General features: G+C 49.0%; 7 protein-coding genes across 7 annotated transcripts; 3 read left to right on the top strand and 4 right to left on the bottom strand.

Annotated features, from left to right (window-relative positions):
• Positions 1-986: 986 nt before the first annotated feature.
• On the bottom strand, positions 987-2372 carry FTJAE_11041 (TAM domain protein; the record flags this gene model as incomplete). The annotated part of the gene is made up of 9 exons (XM_037343943.1): positions 987-1220; positions 1284-1638; positions 1682-1738; positions 1785-1942; positions 1990-2034; positions 2086-2092; positions 2141-2194; positions 2243-2283; positions 2328-2372. 9 exons carry the CDS (start codon positions 2370-2372, stop codon positions 987-989), a joined length of 996 nt encoding a protein of 331 aa, XP_037201872.1.
• Positions 2373-2734: 362 nt separating this feature from the next.
• Positions 2735-4151, bottom strand: FTJAE_11040 (uncharacterized protein; the record flags this gene model as incomplete). The annotated part of the gene is made up of 2 exons (XM_037343942.1): positions 2735-3873; positions 4097-4151. The coding sequence occupies 2 exons, from the start codon at positions 4149-4151 to the stop codon at positions 2735-2737; spliced, it is 1194 nt and encodes a 397-aa protein (XP_037201871.1).
• A 415-nt stretch (positions 4152-4566) lies between these two features.
• On the top strand, positions 4567-5181 carry FTJAE_11039 (uncharacterized protein; the record flags this gene model as incomplete). The annotated part of the gene is made up of 1 exon (XM_037343940.1): positions 4567-5181. One exon carries the CDS (start codon positions 4567-4569, stop codon positions 5179-5181), a length of 615 nt encoding a protein of 204 aa, XP_037201870.1.
• A 143-nt stretch (positions 5182-5324) lies between these two features.
• Positions 5325-5816, bottom strand: FTJAE_11038 (uncharacterized protein; the record flags this gene model as incomplete). The annotated part of the gene is made up of 1 exon (XM_037343939.1): positions 5325-5816. One exon carries the CDS (start codon positions 5814-5816, stop codon positions 5325-5327), a length of 492 nt encoding a protein of 163 aa, XP_037201869.1.
• Positions 5817-11498: 5682 nt separating this feature from the next.
• FTJAE_11036 (uncharacterized protein) lies at positions 11499-12167 on the top strand (the record flags this gene model as incomplete). Its single annotated transcript, XM_037343938.1, has 2 exons — positions 11499-11600; positions 11649-12167. 2 exons carry the CDS (start codon positions 11499-11501, stop codon positions 12165-12167), a joined length of 621 nt encoding a protein of 206 aa, XP_037201868.1.
• Positions 12168-12414: 247 nt separating this feature from the next.
• Positions 12415-13314, bottom strand: FTJAE_11035 (uncharacterized protein; the record flags this gene model as incomplete). The annotated part of the gene is made up of 2 exons (XM_037343937.1): positions 12415-13187; positions 13236-13314. 2 exons carry the CDS (start codon positions 13312-13314, stop codon positions 12415-12417), a joined length of 852 nt encoding a protein of 283 aa, XP_037201867.1.
• Positions 13315-14456: 1142 nt separating this feature from the next.
• Positions 14457-15022, top strand: FTJAE_11034 (uncharacterized protein; the record flags this gene model as incomplete). The annotated part of the gene is made up of 1 exon (XM_037343936.1): positions 14457-15022. A coding segment is annotated over one exon (566 nt), but the record flags the coding sequence as incomplete, so codon positions are not given.

Here is a 15022-nt window from a genome sequence, read left to right as displayed (position 1 = left end):
ACTGTAGAACGATCGAATAGATCTGGAAGCTGGCTTTAGAATTGCCATATTTGTATCGAGACTGAATCGTTGTCGGTCGCGAAAAGTCGCGAAAGATAGCATATACGCGGTGAAAGAGGCTTGCGACACCAGCACCAATTGAGTCCGCGTAATCTTTTTTTAAAGGCTGAACAGCTGCAAGCTAAACTTGCAGACCACTTGTATATTGCAGAACACGGTGAAATAGCCATACTGATACAAAAGAGAAGCAATTGAGCCAATAGTCGATGCCAAGAGATGTTCGCCCAAGCAACCCCACGAACATTGGGGTGATCCACAAAGGCTTCACGTCTCCATACTTATTGGACATGAGCTCAATGCCTTTATTTTGCTACTATGCATTACAAGATGAACGACAAAAGCACAACAAAGGAGCCTAGTTATGGAAGAAACCTGAGTAGGGATCCTGTAGCTTGCTTGAAGCAACCAATGTTACTATGAACGCGACATACAGAGGTGATCCTTATCTTCCGACATTGATAAGATAAGCCTTCTCTGATATCGGCTATCAATCAGTTTCCAGCTACCCGGGACTTCAAGAACTGGTATTTCGTATTGAGTCCTGATACATGGAGAAAGTTAGTACAGAGTAGAAAAAACATGTTAAGGTCAATCGGCTATTCAATTGCAATTACTGGGGAACATTGGGCTCATAATTGTTACCGTCATTAGTACCATAGCAGAGGTATAGGAAAGTCATGTCTGGTGTCGCCCCACATCCGCAAGGCTAGGCTACGAAGCGCGAACCTAAGGAGATAAGTGACATTAAGAGTTGTGGACTGCTCGATAGAAATTAAGATAATGGCATTCTTGACAACAAGATGAGATGAAGTTGACCTTTAATTTTAACACAGATAACTGTGAGATCTTAACTGGCAAACGCTTATTTACCATATCACCCGCATCGGCTCCTCGATAGCCTTACACGTATCTGACTGAACCAGCTATCACTCCGGCTTTCTTCCCCAGATGAAATAAACAGGAAGATAAAGATGGATACTCGGGTCAGAGAGATCCTTCTTCACCTTTGCCATAAACACCTGAATCTCCTCATCACTCCATCCCAGAACACGCGAGAATATACCAGGAGTATACGACGTAATGACCTGCGCTTCCTGCACAGATTGAAACTTGCCAATCTCTTTGAGCTTCGCATCCTTCGGCCAAGATCCAATAGGCACCTATTTCGCCATCAGCAGACATTTCACAATCAGAAAACATCTCACTACAACGTAAGCACTTACCTTGAGAACCTTTTGCTCAACATCCACAAACCCTGCATCCTCCATCTCCTTCTTCCACCCCGGCGCTACATTCAACGGCTTTCCAAACTTCGAAGACCCGTCAACCATAGTCTTCATCCAAAGCAACGCGTTATCCGCTCTATCTTTCGTGTCATCGTCTGATTTGAACTCTGAGTGCACCGCCTGCATCTCGAGGTATCCACCTGGTGCTAGACTTGCCAGAGCACGGGTGAAGAACTGTGCATTGTTGCTGATGCAGCCTTGTAGTTCGCGCGCGTGGATGAAGTCAAAGGGCTGGCGGAAGAGCCAATCTGATTCGAAATCATCGACTTCGAAGACACAGTTTGGTGGGGTCCTGGGGATGTTAGAAGTGTTATGGGGAAGGGAGGGGGATATACCATGGGGGTTGGATTGGGCTTAGATCGGTGCCGAGAACTTCGGCTTGGGGATATTCGCTGGGGATTGTTAGATATAGGATGTGAGGGATGGGGGAGTGTGTACTCGGCGAAGTCCATGGCCCAGATGCCTGTTCCTGTGCCGAGGTCGAGAACGCGCTTGACTTTATCGCCGATGGGCGCGAGGAAAAGATCGCCGCCGAGGATGAGACGGTAGATATGATGGCCTAGATCCATTCTATCTTGCTCCTCGTCATCATTTGGCTTACGATCGTCAGTGCATGTTTGCATTGAGATATCTGTTGACTTACGACCAGGTAAGCGCCTTCACGAAATGCATGATATCGTCGTCCATTCTAAGATTGGTCAGTCAGGGCAAGTGTCTAAGCAGCTTCTTGAAGCCATACTTCGTATCTGTAGGCCAACGGTTAGATGAGAACGCATCCATGTAATGGTACATACTTGTAGTTCAACACGCTGGAGTTCAGTGAAGTCAGATAACTTCCCGACTCAAGGCTAGACAACACATCAGTGACTATCCATCAGAAGACGCGAAGCACGTACGAAGCAGCCAATGCAGAATCATGGCTCAAAGACGCAGCATCCTAGCAGAGTCAGTAAACAGTCAAGCCTTCTTCGGAAAGCGTACATCTGCCTGAAGAGGGCCTTCGTGTTCATTCGCTTCTTGCGCCATTTTTACCCTCTCCTTCGAAGTCTCGACGAAATTGAATGCGCGATAATTATATGTTTTTGCTCAATTGCGGGCGCCGCAGTGATCAGATCATTGCGTGGCGGGCGACCAACGCAGGGTTGTACTGGATGCCATATTCGGAAGCTGTTTGTAACGAGGGCGGGGGCTGGTCATGAAGCGGCTGCAGAGCAGCGGCGCAAGACAGATTTATGAGGGAACTTATCTTATTTTATTAATTAAAAAAAATCCGTGATTGTTAATAAACTCGAACTATGTACTGCTGGCCAAGAGATGTAGAAATAATTGACTATGTGTATCATAGTGCTGGTCGAGCCAAAATTTCAAGTATTTGCCGGGATAGGCATTTACGGCGGAGGCACAGCAGCCGTGGAACGAGCAGGGGCAGGAAGAGAGCTCATGTCGACCTTGAAGCCCAGAGGTGCTGCCTCGCGTTTATATGACAAGCCACTCATCACCCCATCGAGAAAGATCTGAGATTCGACTGGTGATGCCTCTGTCCGATGTCTCCGCACTTCCTCCAGCTTGATCTTCCTGCCTTGCTCAGTCCAAGGGAATGGCGATCCCAAAGCAAGCTCGACGCCCAGTTTCGCTGCTGCGACACTGCTTTTTGTCGCATGACCAAGGATCCTATCCTGTATCTCGATGGGGAGGTACCGGAGCCTACTGGGCGCAGGCTCGGCTCGAAGGTCTGATGCCCAGTGAATCAGGTCGATAGCAAAATCAGAAGGAGGAGTCTCGCTAAAAAGTGACTCGGGCTGTGTGTATATTACTTCGCCGTTGTGAACTTTGCAGCAGACGATTTGCCTGAGGGTCAGTATTGCGTATCTTGCAGTACCAGTCGTTGCGTCGGCGAGCACTGCGTGGCTTTTCATATGCTCTTGTGTCATCGCAAGGCCCTCGGGAATATCTCGTACCAAAACAAACCAGCTAGAGCCAACCTGAGCAACGTTTTTATCGGGGGCATCCCATTGTGGCAAGTCTGTCACTCTGACATATGGCCCGCCGCAACCAGCAACGTGGTCGAATCCCATGCGTTCCACTACAGTGAAATCCATAGTTGATATCCAGACAACAGCATATGCCAGCTTCATGAACGTGATATCATTCATAACCCTTCTCAGTAGATGACGCCATGTTTGGCCAAAGTCGCGGAGGATGCGACCAAGGAATGCCTTCGTTCGAGGATCAGATTTAGGCTGAAGATCCAAGTACGGTGCTGAAACGAGTGCCTCCTCTGTGATTGCTTCAGTTGGTGATTTCAGTATCTCAAAGTCGTCCAAAGTAAGTAGCCGATCGCGCGCTACGCTGAGAGGTGCAGAGCAAAGCCGGTCATGCTTGGTGAGAATAAGAACATCCTTATCGAGGTCAAATGTCCAAACACTATTGAAGGCCCGACCTCTTGCGTCGCCGAAAGGATTTACAAAATCACAGACATCTCCCCATTCGAGCCTGATACCTTCTTCTAGCCCTCTTGAGATTTCATCTGAGATTGAGTTAGCGAATGATTAGATGACGAGATGGTTTGATGGACCTGGGCAATTGTCGCGGCCAATGAGAATGCGAGAAAACAGCTCGAGAAACGCGACGTCATCTGCATTGAGCTTTTTTGACAAGCACCGGCGGAGGCACTTCCCTAGAGATTAGAATTAATCCATTGTCGCGTAGATGGAAGTGAGAAATAAACCTTTTAATATGTAAATAAGCACGAACAAGACTGACATCGTGATGGGTTGATGTAAGAGCGAGAATTGGCTGATCCATTTTCGGAAATTCGTGGAGCGGTTGACAAGGTCCATGCACGAGCCACCAAAACAGGTCGTCTATACAACACGAGGTTCGCGATGTATACCAAGATATGGCTTCTGTTTCAGTCTCTACAGATCTGGTTTTTACTCTTTTACGCCCTTCTAATTGTCGCATTGACTTCAAGAATATTGTTTGGTGAGATTCGCGCTTTGTGATCCACACAGGGATTGCGGCACGGACTTGGTCGCGTGAAAAGACGCGCTGTTTCACTTTGCTGACATCTCATCCTCATCTTCACGGCTGATAAAACCGAATCATCTCAATAATTAGACCTTTTACACTCAAGACACTTTCTTCAATTCCATACAAGGCAAACCTAGCTGCAAGCTCTTCAGCCATCGCCATCTTCAACGCCTCAGTCACCGCCAGAATGTCAACATCAGTCAAAGACCTCCTCCTCATCCCCTCAGACGCCATGACCCTCCATGGAAAGGTCCTAGGCGCAGACACAACAGCAAAAACATACCTCCTCAACTGTCCACCCGACTCTGATAGCTGTGACAGAAACGGCCAGACAATCACTCTAGAACCATGGGCCGAGAAATCACTCGCATCAAGCGCAGACCCAACAGGAACCATGGACGTAGTCATCACGGAGCCACAAGACGGCACAAAGTGGTACTACTCGCTTCACTGCGAGATGAGCAGATCTGTTGCGCAGGCGTGTACCATGATTAACAGACCGGCTGATGGACCCTCGACTATTGGATTGAAGACGTACAAGGGGGAGTCGGCTTTGAGAGAGATTTATGGACCTACGTTTGAGTATGGGAGGGTTACACTTACTGCTGGGCTGGAGAAGCTTAAGAGTGAGTATCCGAATACCACTACGGCTGAGGGTACAGAGTCTATTTCTAAGGAGACTGGCAGTTCTACGGCTGGTGCTGATGCCCCAGCTGAGTCGAACGGCGGTTTGAGGGGCGTGAAACTTTCTCTGGCTGCGGTATGCGCTGGATTGTTTGCTACAATGGCATTGTCGATATGAGTATCCATTGTTCCTCTCGGGAGAGACAACAACAGTCATTGATACATGCAAGGCAGACGAGATGCATAATATACGAGAGAGATGTATTTCAAATTGAGAAACCCCGAGCTATTGGCCTTGGATATTTAACATTAGAGTAGTCACTAGTCACTGCTCCGAATCAGGCCATGTTCATGAAGAGCAGGAATTGCATGCCACTCAACCCATTCCGTACACTTCCAAAGCGGCTTACGCTCTTCCCCATCACTATAAAAAACATATTCATAGTCCCCAACCTTCTCTCTAAAAGGCTCAACGCGACCTTGCTTCCTCGGATTCGAAGCCTTTTGCTGCGGCGGAGTCGGCAGGGAAGCAAGAACCGTATTCCATTTTTCCGGATGGACGTCGGAACCAGTATAACCCAGCAGTTGTTTAGAATAGAAACCCTCTAATTGAGCTGGATCAGGCGACTCTCTACTCTCATAGCTCATCCCGTTTGCTGAAGTGACGTCGCCGGTGACATGGTACAGAGTACCAGAGCCGTCTTTGCTGGTCTCCACGAATATGGCGTGATGGAAGCGACCGGGCGGCATGTGCGGATCTGGGAGGGCCATATGCGATTTAGCTTTATAGACGGGATAGTTATCGGGAGTCATGATGGCAGCGGTGAGGAGATGATGTCATGTCTGGAGATGAGAGTTGTGAAGATCAGTCATCGGGGTTCCGCGGCACGGACCCACTAGTGCCGCCTTGCCGAAGAGCGGACGGCCGAGTTCTGTATCACGCAGCTCCGGAGAACCGAGGCGCGCGTCGAATCAAATGGGCCTCGGCTTTGGAATAACCTCGATATAGGTCGGAGTGAACAACTTAGGATAACTCTTTGGTGTTTTGAACTAATCGACAGGTGCCATTGGCCGCATGATTGCTCACCGACAGCTGAACAGCCGGTACAGAGTAAGGCCGCGGTGTTTGCGTATACAGAATTGAACTTGACCAACGAATTGCGGAACAACGAAAGTGAAGATCCTGTTTTAGCTGAAAGCGTTTAATCTTGGAAGGTCAGGGATGTACGTCGTGTGATAGTATTAGCCACGCAGTTGTGGTTTCGGATCATAGGTCGTTCAAAATATCTCAACATGTCCTCGTGTTCTGAATAGCTGCAAGTCCTTTTGCAGCGTAGTCGAGTCTTTAATTAATTCATTTAATCACTTCTAAGTAGTCCGTCTTCTAGGCGATATTAAAGTGGTAGTCTCTATGCAATGCTCTTAGATCCTTTAGTCATGCTCTTCGAGCGAAGGAAGGACCATAAACTCGGAGGAAGAACTCAAGATTGAGACCGGGAACATGCTGACATGACTTCAGTGCCAGGCCGACGGTCTCATTGCTTCTGGGGTCAAAAGGCCGGTACTTGCGATATCTGAGTGATCCTCACCGCCTGCGAAACTTTGCAACGAGATGGCCTCATTCACCGGCGATGCAACGCAACGTTTCATTTCATAGATCTCTAGGACTCACAGATGATTTACCGGTCGACCAAAGATCCATTATCTAATCTTTCCGAAGTCTCATCCGCGATGAACGGATTTCTCGGCCTCCGGATATGACTCCTTGGTGTTGAGGCGCATTACACTCGGCATTCCCGAAAACCCCATTTTAGTGGAGTCGAGGCAGTGTACCGCCCCGTCTCCCGGAAAAGCGGCTCACAGGATTCACGATTAGCGAGGTCAAGACGAAGCTTATAACACAATTTGATAGGGCGTGATACATGTGATTGGGACTTTGGTGGTGGGTTGCAATGCCAAGATGACAGAAGGTTAAAGAGCTGGAGAACACGCTTTTGCCAAGGCCGAGTTATCCTGAAGATCTCCTTCTCTGTAGTCCCTTTCTGTATAAGGTGTTATTCGGCATTCGAGGACAAAGTTCCATTGTTGTCTTTTGAGGGGTCTGCTCCGGTGAGTGTTCTACAATCCCAGCCCCCTAACAAGGGCGACGTAAGCTACCGTTTACAAATTCAGGCTAATCTCAACCTCCTGAACGAGACGGCAAATGATATTGCTAGTTGAACTCTTCAATTGGCTCATTTGACTCTTTCTTTCGTGGTATTAACGTTATACAGCCATTCCGCATTCCTGTGAGCCGTAGTCCGCGGAGTGCACGTGCTCCGCCACGAAACAAAACGCCTGAATGTCTTTGTTTCTCAAGACTATCCTGCGCTTGGTCTAGTAGCCAAACTCAAAAGCATAACGTGGTGATTACCAAAAGTTACAAAGCTGAAGTGGAGCCCGGCCGTAGATATCTTATACGGGATAGTGTTTATGGTTGTCTATAGGCTTGTACATACGCTTAAACACCATTAATTCGATGAGAATAACTGTCCCAGCCTGTTTTGAGATCTTTGAGTATGGTGAATGCAGCGTTGCAGCCGTTCCGAGTCCAGCGTTCCGAGTCCAGCGTTCCGAGTTCCGGAGTGGTTCCGAAAGTGCGGAACGGGCTGCAGCATCATGATACTCCCTTTGATGCTTGGCAGTATCAGCCCTTAAACGACGTTGACGACATGTTTCGTCAATCACTGCAGTGTCAGAATGTTTTAGAATAATTCCGCTAGTCACATATCATCCTCATCACGGACAATTATCCCAAACAGGCTCGCCGTGAAGCAACACCTTGTAACTCAGTGTGATTCCAGCATCAAATTACAATTCGATGTTCTCGATCCTGCGCAGCCCCTGGGAGCCGCGTAATTCATCTCGATCTCTTCCTCTCTAATTCAGCCTTATCGGCTCTTGAGTGCCGAAAACGTGCATGCCAAGATGCGCCGTTTCAGGTGAATTGGGAGGCACTGCCAAATATGCATGATTCTCGCTGCTAAACAGAACCTACGCCTGCTAAACAATCATTGAGGCTTACGCAGTTACTGACTTCTCTCGGTATGACACAGACGGTTCCAGATGCTGAGACCCACGTTTCAGCCGACATTTGGTCACTGATTGGCTGCACCGTAAAGACAGGGATTGAGGCCCTGCTAGCGTGTAGACTGCGCCTCTTGGCGGGTGGAGAAGTGCGACATGTTGATATTTCCCCGTACCAAGGGCACCATCCAACGGCATCAAAATTCTCTCGCTTTCCCTGCCTTTGCTTTGTTTTTTTCGACCCAAGCTTTCTCGTAACTACCTACCAAGGAAACATGACTACCTCGTCGAACCAACTCGTAATCCTGCCCAAGAAGGTCAAATGGCAGCGCGCCTCTAGACCAAAAGTTCGCACTGGCTGCTTAACCTGGTATGTCCCCTACGCCGTGTGTTCAATTGACGAATCAGAGACTAATATGTATATAGCAAGTACGTATTTGTGTTTTAATTGGATACTGAGTCGTTGCTGATCACTGTGAGTTGTAGAGTTAGGCACTTGAAGTGCGATGAGGAGAAGCCGACGTGTCGCCGTTGTCGCGATGGCCGCGTTAAATGCGACGGCTACGCTACGCCTAACAAGAACCAGATCCAGCAGCGCGCTTCACTGCCCGTCGCAGGATACACCATCTCGTCTCTCAACCCCCGTATAGCAGAGTCATCCATTGAGAACTGCTATTTCCACCACTTTCACCACTGGACCTCGTCGCAACTCACCTGCGCGCCTGGCTCATCAAACTTTTACATCAAATATGTCCTCCCTCTTGCGCACTCGTGCGAACCTATTAGACACGCCATCATCGCTGTTGGCGCGGCGCATAGGTTCTACATGGCCGGCCAGGAGACGTGCTCTCCGCTGCAGCAGCTGAAAAGCTTGGCGATGCAGCAGTACAACAAGTCCATCCAACGTATAATACCCCACATGTCCATGGAGTCTGCCTTTGATCTGCAGTGTACTCTTGTATGTTGTTTGTTGTTTGTTGCGTTTGAGGGTATCACTGGTCGATATGCAGAGTCCATCCGACATATCCGCGCCGGAACGAAACTGCTCTCGTCGCCTCTTCTGATCAACGGTGCGAAGGAGCAGAAGATGACGAGGAAGCTTACAGAGGTGTTTGCGAACCTAGGCGTTGAGGCCTCGATGTTTATGGAGGACACCATCATTCCGGATATCCACTCTGGCTGCCTTGATGTTTTGCAGAGCGGCGATATCTCGGACCAGCCATTCCAGGACCTCGATGAAGCAGCAAGTTACCTACGCAGACTTGACGTCGAGACCGTCGACATTATCGCGCAGACACCTTATTCATGCTCCATGAACGGCGACGGCCAGATCGACGTGTTTACCCTTGACGCTCCGCAGAAGGAGGAACTTGAAAGGAAATGGGCCGAGATGGACGCCAAGTTTGAGGTTTGGAACTCGCGATTCGAATTGACAAAGAAACACATCGCGACATGGGAGTTCCAAGACCTAGCGTCCCCGCAACTCACATATCTCAACATGCAGCAAACCTTTTGGCGAATGGGCATGTCCTGCGGTCCCGAAGACCTCTCCGAACCAACCCCCGACACCGCCGAGGCATTCCTCAACGCCGCCGAGATCTTCGCCCAGCGGCTCATAACACCCGGCCAACCGAGCTACTCCCTCGACGGCGACTTAGTCTCTGGCCTGTCAGTGGTGGTATGGTCGTGCACTGAGGGCCCGCATCGTGATAGAGCGCTGGATCTGCTGCGGAGGTTGAATAGACGCGAGGGCATCTGGGATAGCAAGGAGATTGTGCAGATGCACGAGGCGGCGCTGGCGATGGATGATCCGAAGTTATGGTATAACATGGAGATTCCGGGCGGTGTGCCGGGGTTTGTGGCGGAGTTGGCGAAGATTTCGCCGAGGTTTGGGTTGCATCGCTCGGGGCTGTTGATACCGGATTTTGAGTGTATTTAAGCACGTTAGGCATTTTTTGGTGGGCGATTGATTGGTTTGAGTAATATCCCTTGCGCGCGATCGTCATGGCTTGAATAAAAATAAACATAATCATTACGTCACTTGCAGAATTGATGAGTCTCGGCTGTGAGAAATTAATTTGTTGTGATGCTTATCTTGCGATTTCCGATGTCATCTTGTCAGATCAGACCACTACGTCATTAGCCTCACCTAAGATACAAATGCCCGCCCCTCTCCACGCCTCATCTAAACCTCTTGCTACAAGAAGCACAATTGACGCTTACACACCAGTAATTGATTAGACTATTTATTTTAATTGATCGGCATGTCCCAACTCGAGCGCTCCCTTAAAGCGACCAGCCTCTCAGAGACGCTAAGTACATACAATGAATGGGCAAACACCTACAATCAAGACGTCGAAAAGGAAGAATACGTCGCTCCCCTCCTCGCATCCAAAGATCTAATCACCCATCTCAACACCCAAATCTCCTCCGCTAAAATTCTCGACGCCGGCTGCGGAACAGGACTCGTCGGCGAAGCCCTCACCAACCTCGGCGCCTCAAACATCCACGGCATAGATCTAAGTCCCGGTATGCTCCAAGTCGCCGAGCGAACAGGCGTGTATAAATCACTCAGCGTCGCGAATTTAGCTGAAACGCTGGATATTCCTTCACAGACTTATGATGCGGTTATTTGTGTTGGGACTATGACGGAGGGACATGTTGGACCTGAGGCATTTGATGAGTTTGTGAGGGTTACTAAAGCTGGGGGCGTTATTGTTTCGACGATTCGAGAGTCTGTTTGGCAGAGCAAGGGATATGAACAGAAGGTTAATGGGCTTGAGGAGCAGGGCAGGGTGAAGATTGTGGGGAGGAAGAGGGAGCATCAGAGGATTGGGGCTGGTGTTTATGCGTATTTTGTTGTTTTGCAGGTTACAGACATGGCGGCTTAGAACACCTAACTCGGATACCTCCGTGTCTGTTTGGCCTCAACGACTGTAGTCCGATTCTCACGCATGGAAGACAACATGCAAATGTAATCTGATCTCCAAAGTGTCTGACTGGGCAATGAGCACTTGTACTAGATAGTAGCGATATAGGTCTAGCGGTATATGTCATGACTTTTCGCTATACGAGGATGACTATTATAGCGCCACGCGTAAGGAGGCTAGTGGAACACGAAAAGGATGATATTTGCATGATTCAAAACGGTTAATCGGCTCTTAAACAGCCTAAGCCAGACGATCTTCACGATTCATTGGCCATTTTCGTCCCAAAATAAACGATGAATCCTTCGGCGAAGGCACAGAGCAGCTAAGCTTCATTTCGTGAACCTCATTCGCCGGGTTTTATCCATCCCCTATTTCTAATTTCCAGACCCATTCTTCAACCAATCATCGTCTCTGTCGGCCAAGTTCAATCAGAGACGTCAATGCCTTACAAAAAGCACGATATTCGCAACAACCGTTCCTCGTAAAATACATCGACAAAATGGCTCGTCCATCTAACATATTGATGCTTCTTAGCGTCGTAGGCGGCTTTGCGGCTGCTCAGTATGATCAGAAGAAAGAGAACAAGGACGCAACATGCGACGTGAGTTGATCCTATGACCTCGCAGTAATGGCGCTAATAATAGTGTAGAATAATTGTTTCTTCAAATATTTCACTAATAAATGCAACGCCGATAATCCCGCGTGTGTATGCACCCTCAAAGACATGCGCGAAAAATTCTTCTGCTGCATCGCTAAAAACTGCGCCGAAAACGTCTTACCAGGTAATGCCTCCCCATCAATTGACCAAACTGTGAGTAATTTGGGTACAGAGCAAATTGAGAGATCTTCGAGTGATTGCGATGCTCACGGCATTCCTTTCACTTTCGACGCTGAGGCTGTTTGTGGAATTAAATTGCCTTCATCTGAGACGGTCTCTGTTTCGGTGACTACCTCGGAAGCTACTACTGTTACCAAGGCGAAGGCTTCTGAGACTGTGACTACGACTGAGGAGGAGACAACGAAGGCTGTGACTAACGCTACGGGTTCTGAGAGCTCGGTGGCGAGTCAGACTACTTCCGCGGCTGCGGCTACTGTCACGGATAATAGCGCCTCAAGGGCGAAGGGTATGGTTGCTGCGGCTGCTGTTGCGCTTGGTGTATTTATTTAATATCTCGTCATATCCGAATAAAATTGATTGAGGCTTATCGCGGAATTGAATCGATGTTGATGTCCTGGTTAGCCGATAGGCGATCTTCAGAGCCATGACCATCAAAGATCACCAATTCAGATGAGCGAAGGTTTTATACAGCGAATCTAATGGTACTTGGTTCAAGATATATACATGAATGGAACAATGACTAGAAACCCTGTATTTCTAGAGCATAAGAAGCCGTGCATCCACAAAATGCGCCGATCTAAGGCTCCGTTGGCTCAGGCTGAGCCGCAAGCTCAACCGGTGTAAGATTAAGCCCATTCGATCCCAAAATAAGCCCATATCCAGAAGACCCAGCACTCTCAAGATAAAAATAAGGATACAATCCCCTCGCATCACACGTGATCTCCGGATTATAATAACAAAACTTGCCCTGGACCGAACAATTCAACTCTCCCGAAGCGCCGAGCTCACAATCGATAGGCACGTAGCGAGCATCCGCCTCGTCGGCAGGTGGACAGCCAACGATGTCGCCGTATTGTTGGCCGGTTCTGAAGAATGCGCACATGAGCTGGTTTCCGTTGACGAGCTTGCCGCGGGAGTTGACGACGAATGTGCCGGTTGTGTAGTCGCTGGAGGGGTTGTTGAAGTAGACGGAGCCGCCAGGCTGGATTCGGACTTTGAGGGGGCCGGTGGCGGATACGCCTTGGTTGGGGTAGATGTTGAATTGGGTTGAGTCGGGGAGCTCGGCGGTCGTGGTAGTAGCTGCCTCTGTAGTTGTAGCTTCTTCGGTGGTTGAAGCGTCTTCTGTGGTCGTAGTCTTTTCGTTTGTTGTCGTGGCTGCTTCAGTGGTGAGGGTTGTCAGGTCGCTGGTAGCAGTCAAGAGAGTCGTCAGATCAGAGGTCAACGTCGCATCCGATGTAGCAGTAGTGGCGGTCCCAGACTCAGTCTCAGTGACGGTCACAGCAGTAGATTCGGTGCTTCCGGCCAAAGTGGTGGAATCAACAGGAATGCTTGTATCCGAGCTCACAGCCACTGCAACACTTAGTAAATTAGATTCACGCATTGAAGCAACTGACTTACACGAGGTTGTAACAGGCTTACAAGGCCCCGCCGACACAGCGACCAGGCCAAAGGCCAGCAAAACCTTTGCAGAAATCATGTTTAACGAGCGACTAAAAGAGCGAAAACGGTAGGTGAAGAAAGAATAAATTACAGCGGGGATTACTCTGTTTTTATCTTGATGCTTATCGCAGTGGTTTAATTTCCGGCGATTCAATAGTTTGGTGTCCAGCGCCGCACTAACGTCGATGGTTTCTCTAACAGGCTTAAGCTTAAGAGTGACTAACTGCAAAGGTGTCTTTTGGCGCCTGTCAGGCCTAAATTTGGGAACAAGAACGGGGAATCAGCCAATTGGAGTGTTTCGAGATGCACCATTGCTGTAGGTCATAGGGGATGCCAAGACGCGAATTGATGTGAACATCCGTTAGAACACGAGGCGGCGAACACTGATCCTTTACTTTTTACCTCCAGAACACCACGGGCTGGCGTGATCGCGTCTCAACTGCTTTAGATCAACGGGTTGTCGCATGTAAAGCACTGTCGCTGCTTGTATCTGGAGACAAGGCGTTCCCGGCTTAGTTGGATACGGGCTTCTGGGGGCACGGAGTTGGGATATCTTTCGTTCGTTGCTACTTCTTTAGATTGAGTCTGTTCGACCTTAGAGTAAGCTTTAAGTGCTCCGCTTGATGGAATACACTGAACATAGGCAGATGGAATTGAACAAGTTGTGCGAACGAACAGACATCCCAGCAGGCAACAATAAAGATCTAGACTTTTCAGTGGAACTAGGACACCAAGGTTGGTGTTTGTTTGGACATGCGTCACGGGACTAATCGCTGGCACTGGCATCTGGTTTCATCCGTGTACTCCTCCCATCAGACCTCTTCTGAATCTCGGATTCGTCTTTGACATCTTATAACTCTCTTCCATCACAACACCTTCCATCATCTCATCTATCATCAACATCTCAAGTTATTGAGATCTATCATCAAAGTCTCATCCTTGTCATCAGGACCACAGAACTACGATACTTCATACTCACTAGAGTCTTCACTATCCTCCATCTACTTGGTATGTCTCATCAACCTCAACAAGTCTTCCCATCTAACGATGTGACAGCATACTCTAGCCAATACCCAACGGACGCCTAAACCCAGTACACCAAGACCAAGTAGCCATCGTCTTCATTCCGCTGCAGCCAACCCCTCGAACTCAAAAAGCTCACCAGGGCCGAGCATCAAGATGGATGAAGAAGAGGAACACTACGACTTCATGTACCATGGATGGGTCGCTCATATGGGTGAGATGCTGCATAGAGATATGTCGCATGTCATCGCTCATATGCGAGCAAACGGCGGCGTAATGCCGGAGTTTGAGTTGCCACCTCAAAGACTAGAGTATCCGTACGACCATGGGCTCTATCTCCCCTTAGACATCCTTCCTCCAACCTATACTGAAGAGGTCGTCGTCGACTCTCTGGAGGATGACGAAAACACTGTCGTCAAGGCCGAGCCGGCGTCGCCTGATACCCTCGCGGCACCCGAGTCACCTAGATCGCCATATCTTTATGACATTCCTCCCTTTCGACGCTCGCAAAGCCCCTCGCCAGTCAATTTTGAAGAGGCAGACGTCGATCCTTTTGAGAATGAAGCAATCGTCGCTGCAAAGCCAGAGCCTTATCCAGAAACTGACGACGATGTCGTAGAGGTACCTCGATCACCAGGCTCACCCTGTCTCTACGACATCCCCCGCTTCTACGCCGCACCTGACATGTCCCCTCCCGAACCAGACATGGAACGACCCATCCC

This window comes from Fusarium tjaetaba (assembly GCF_013396195.1).
Source record: "Fusarium tjaetaba strain NRRL 66243 chromosome Unknown NRRL66243_c0000266, whole genome shotgun sequence".
In the NCBI taxonomy this organism is placed as follows: Eukaryota; Fungi; Ascomycota; class Sordariomycetes; order Hypocreales; family Nectriaceae; genus Fusarium; species Fusarium tjaetaba.
Note: the sequence above shows the minus strand (reverse complement) of the source record. Positions and strands in the feature narration are given on the sequence as shown.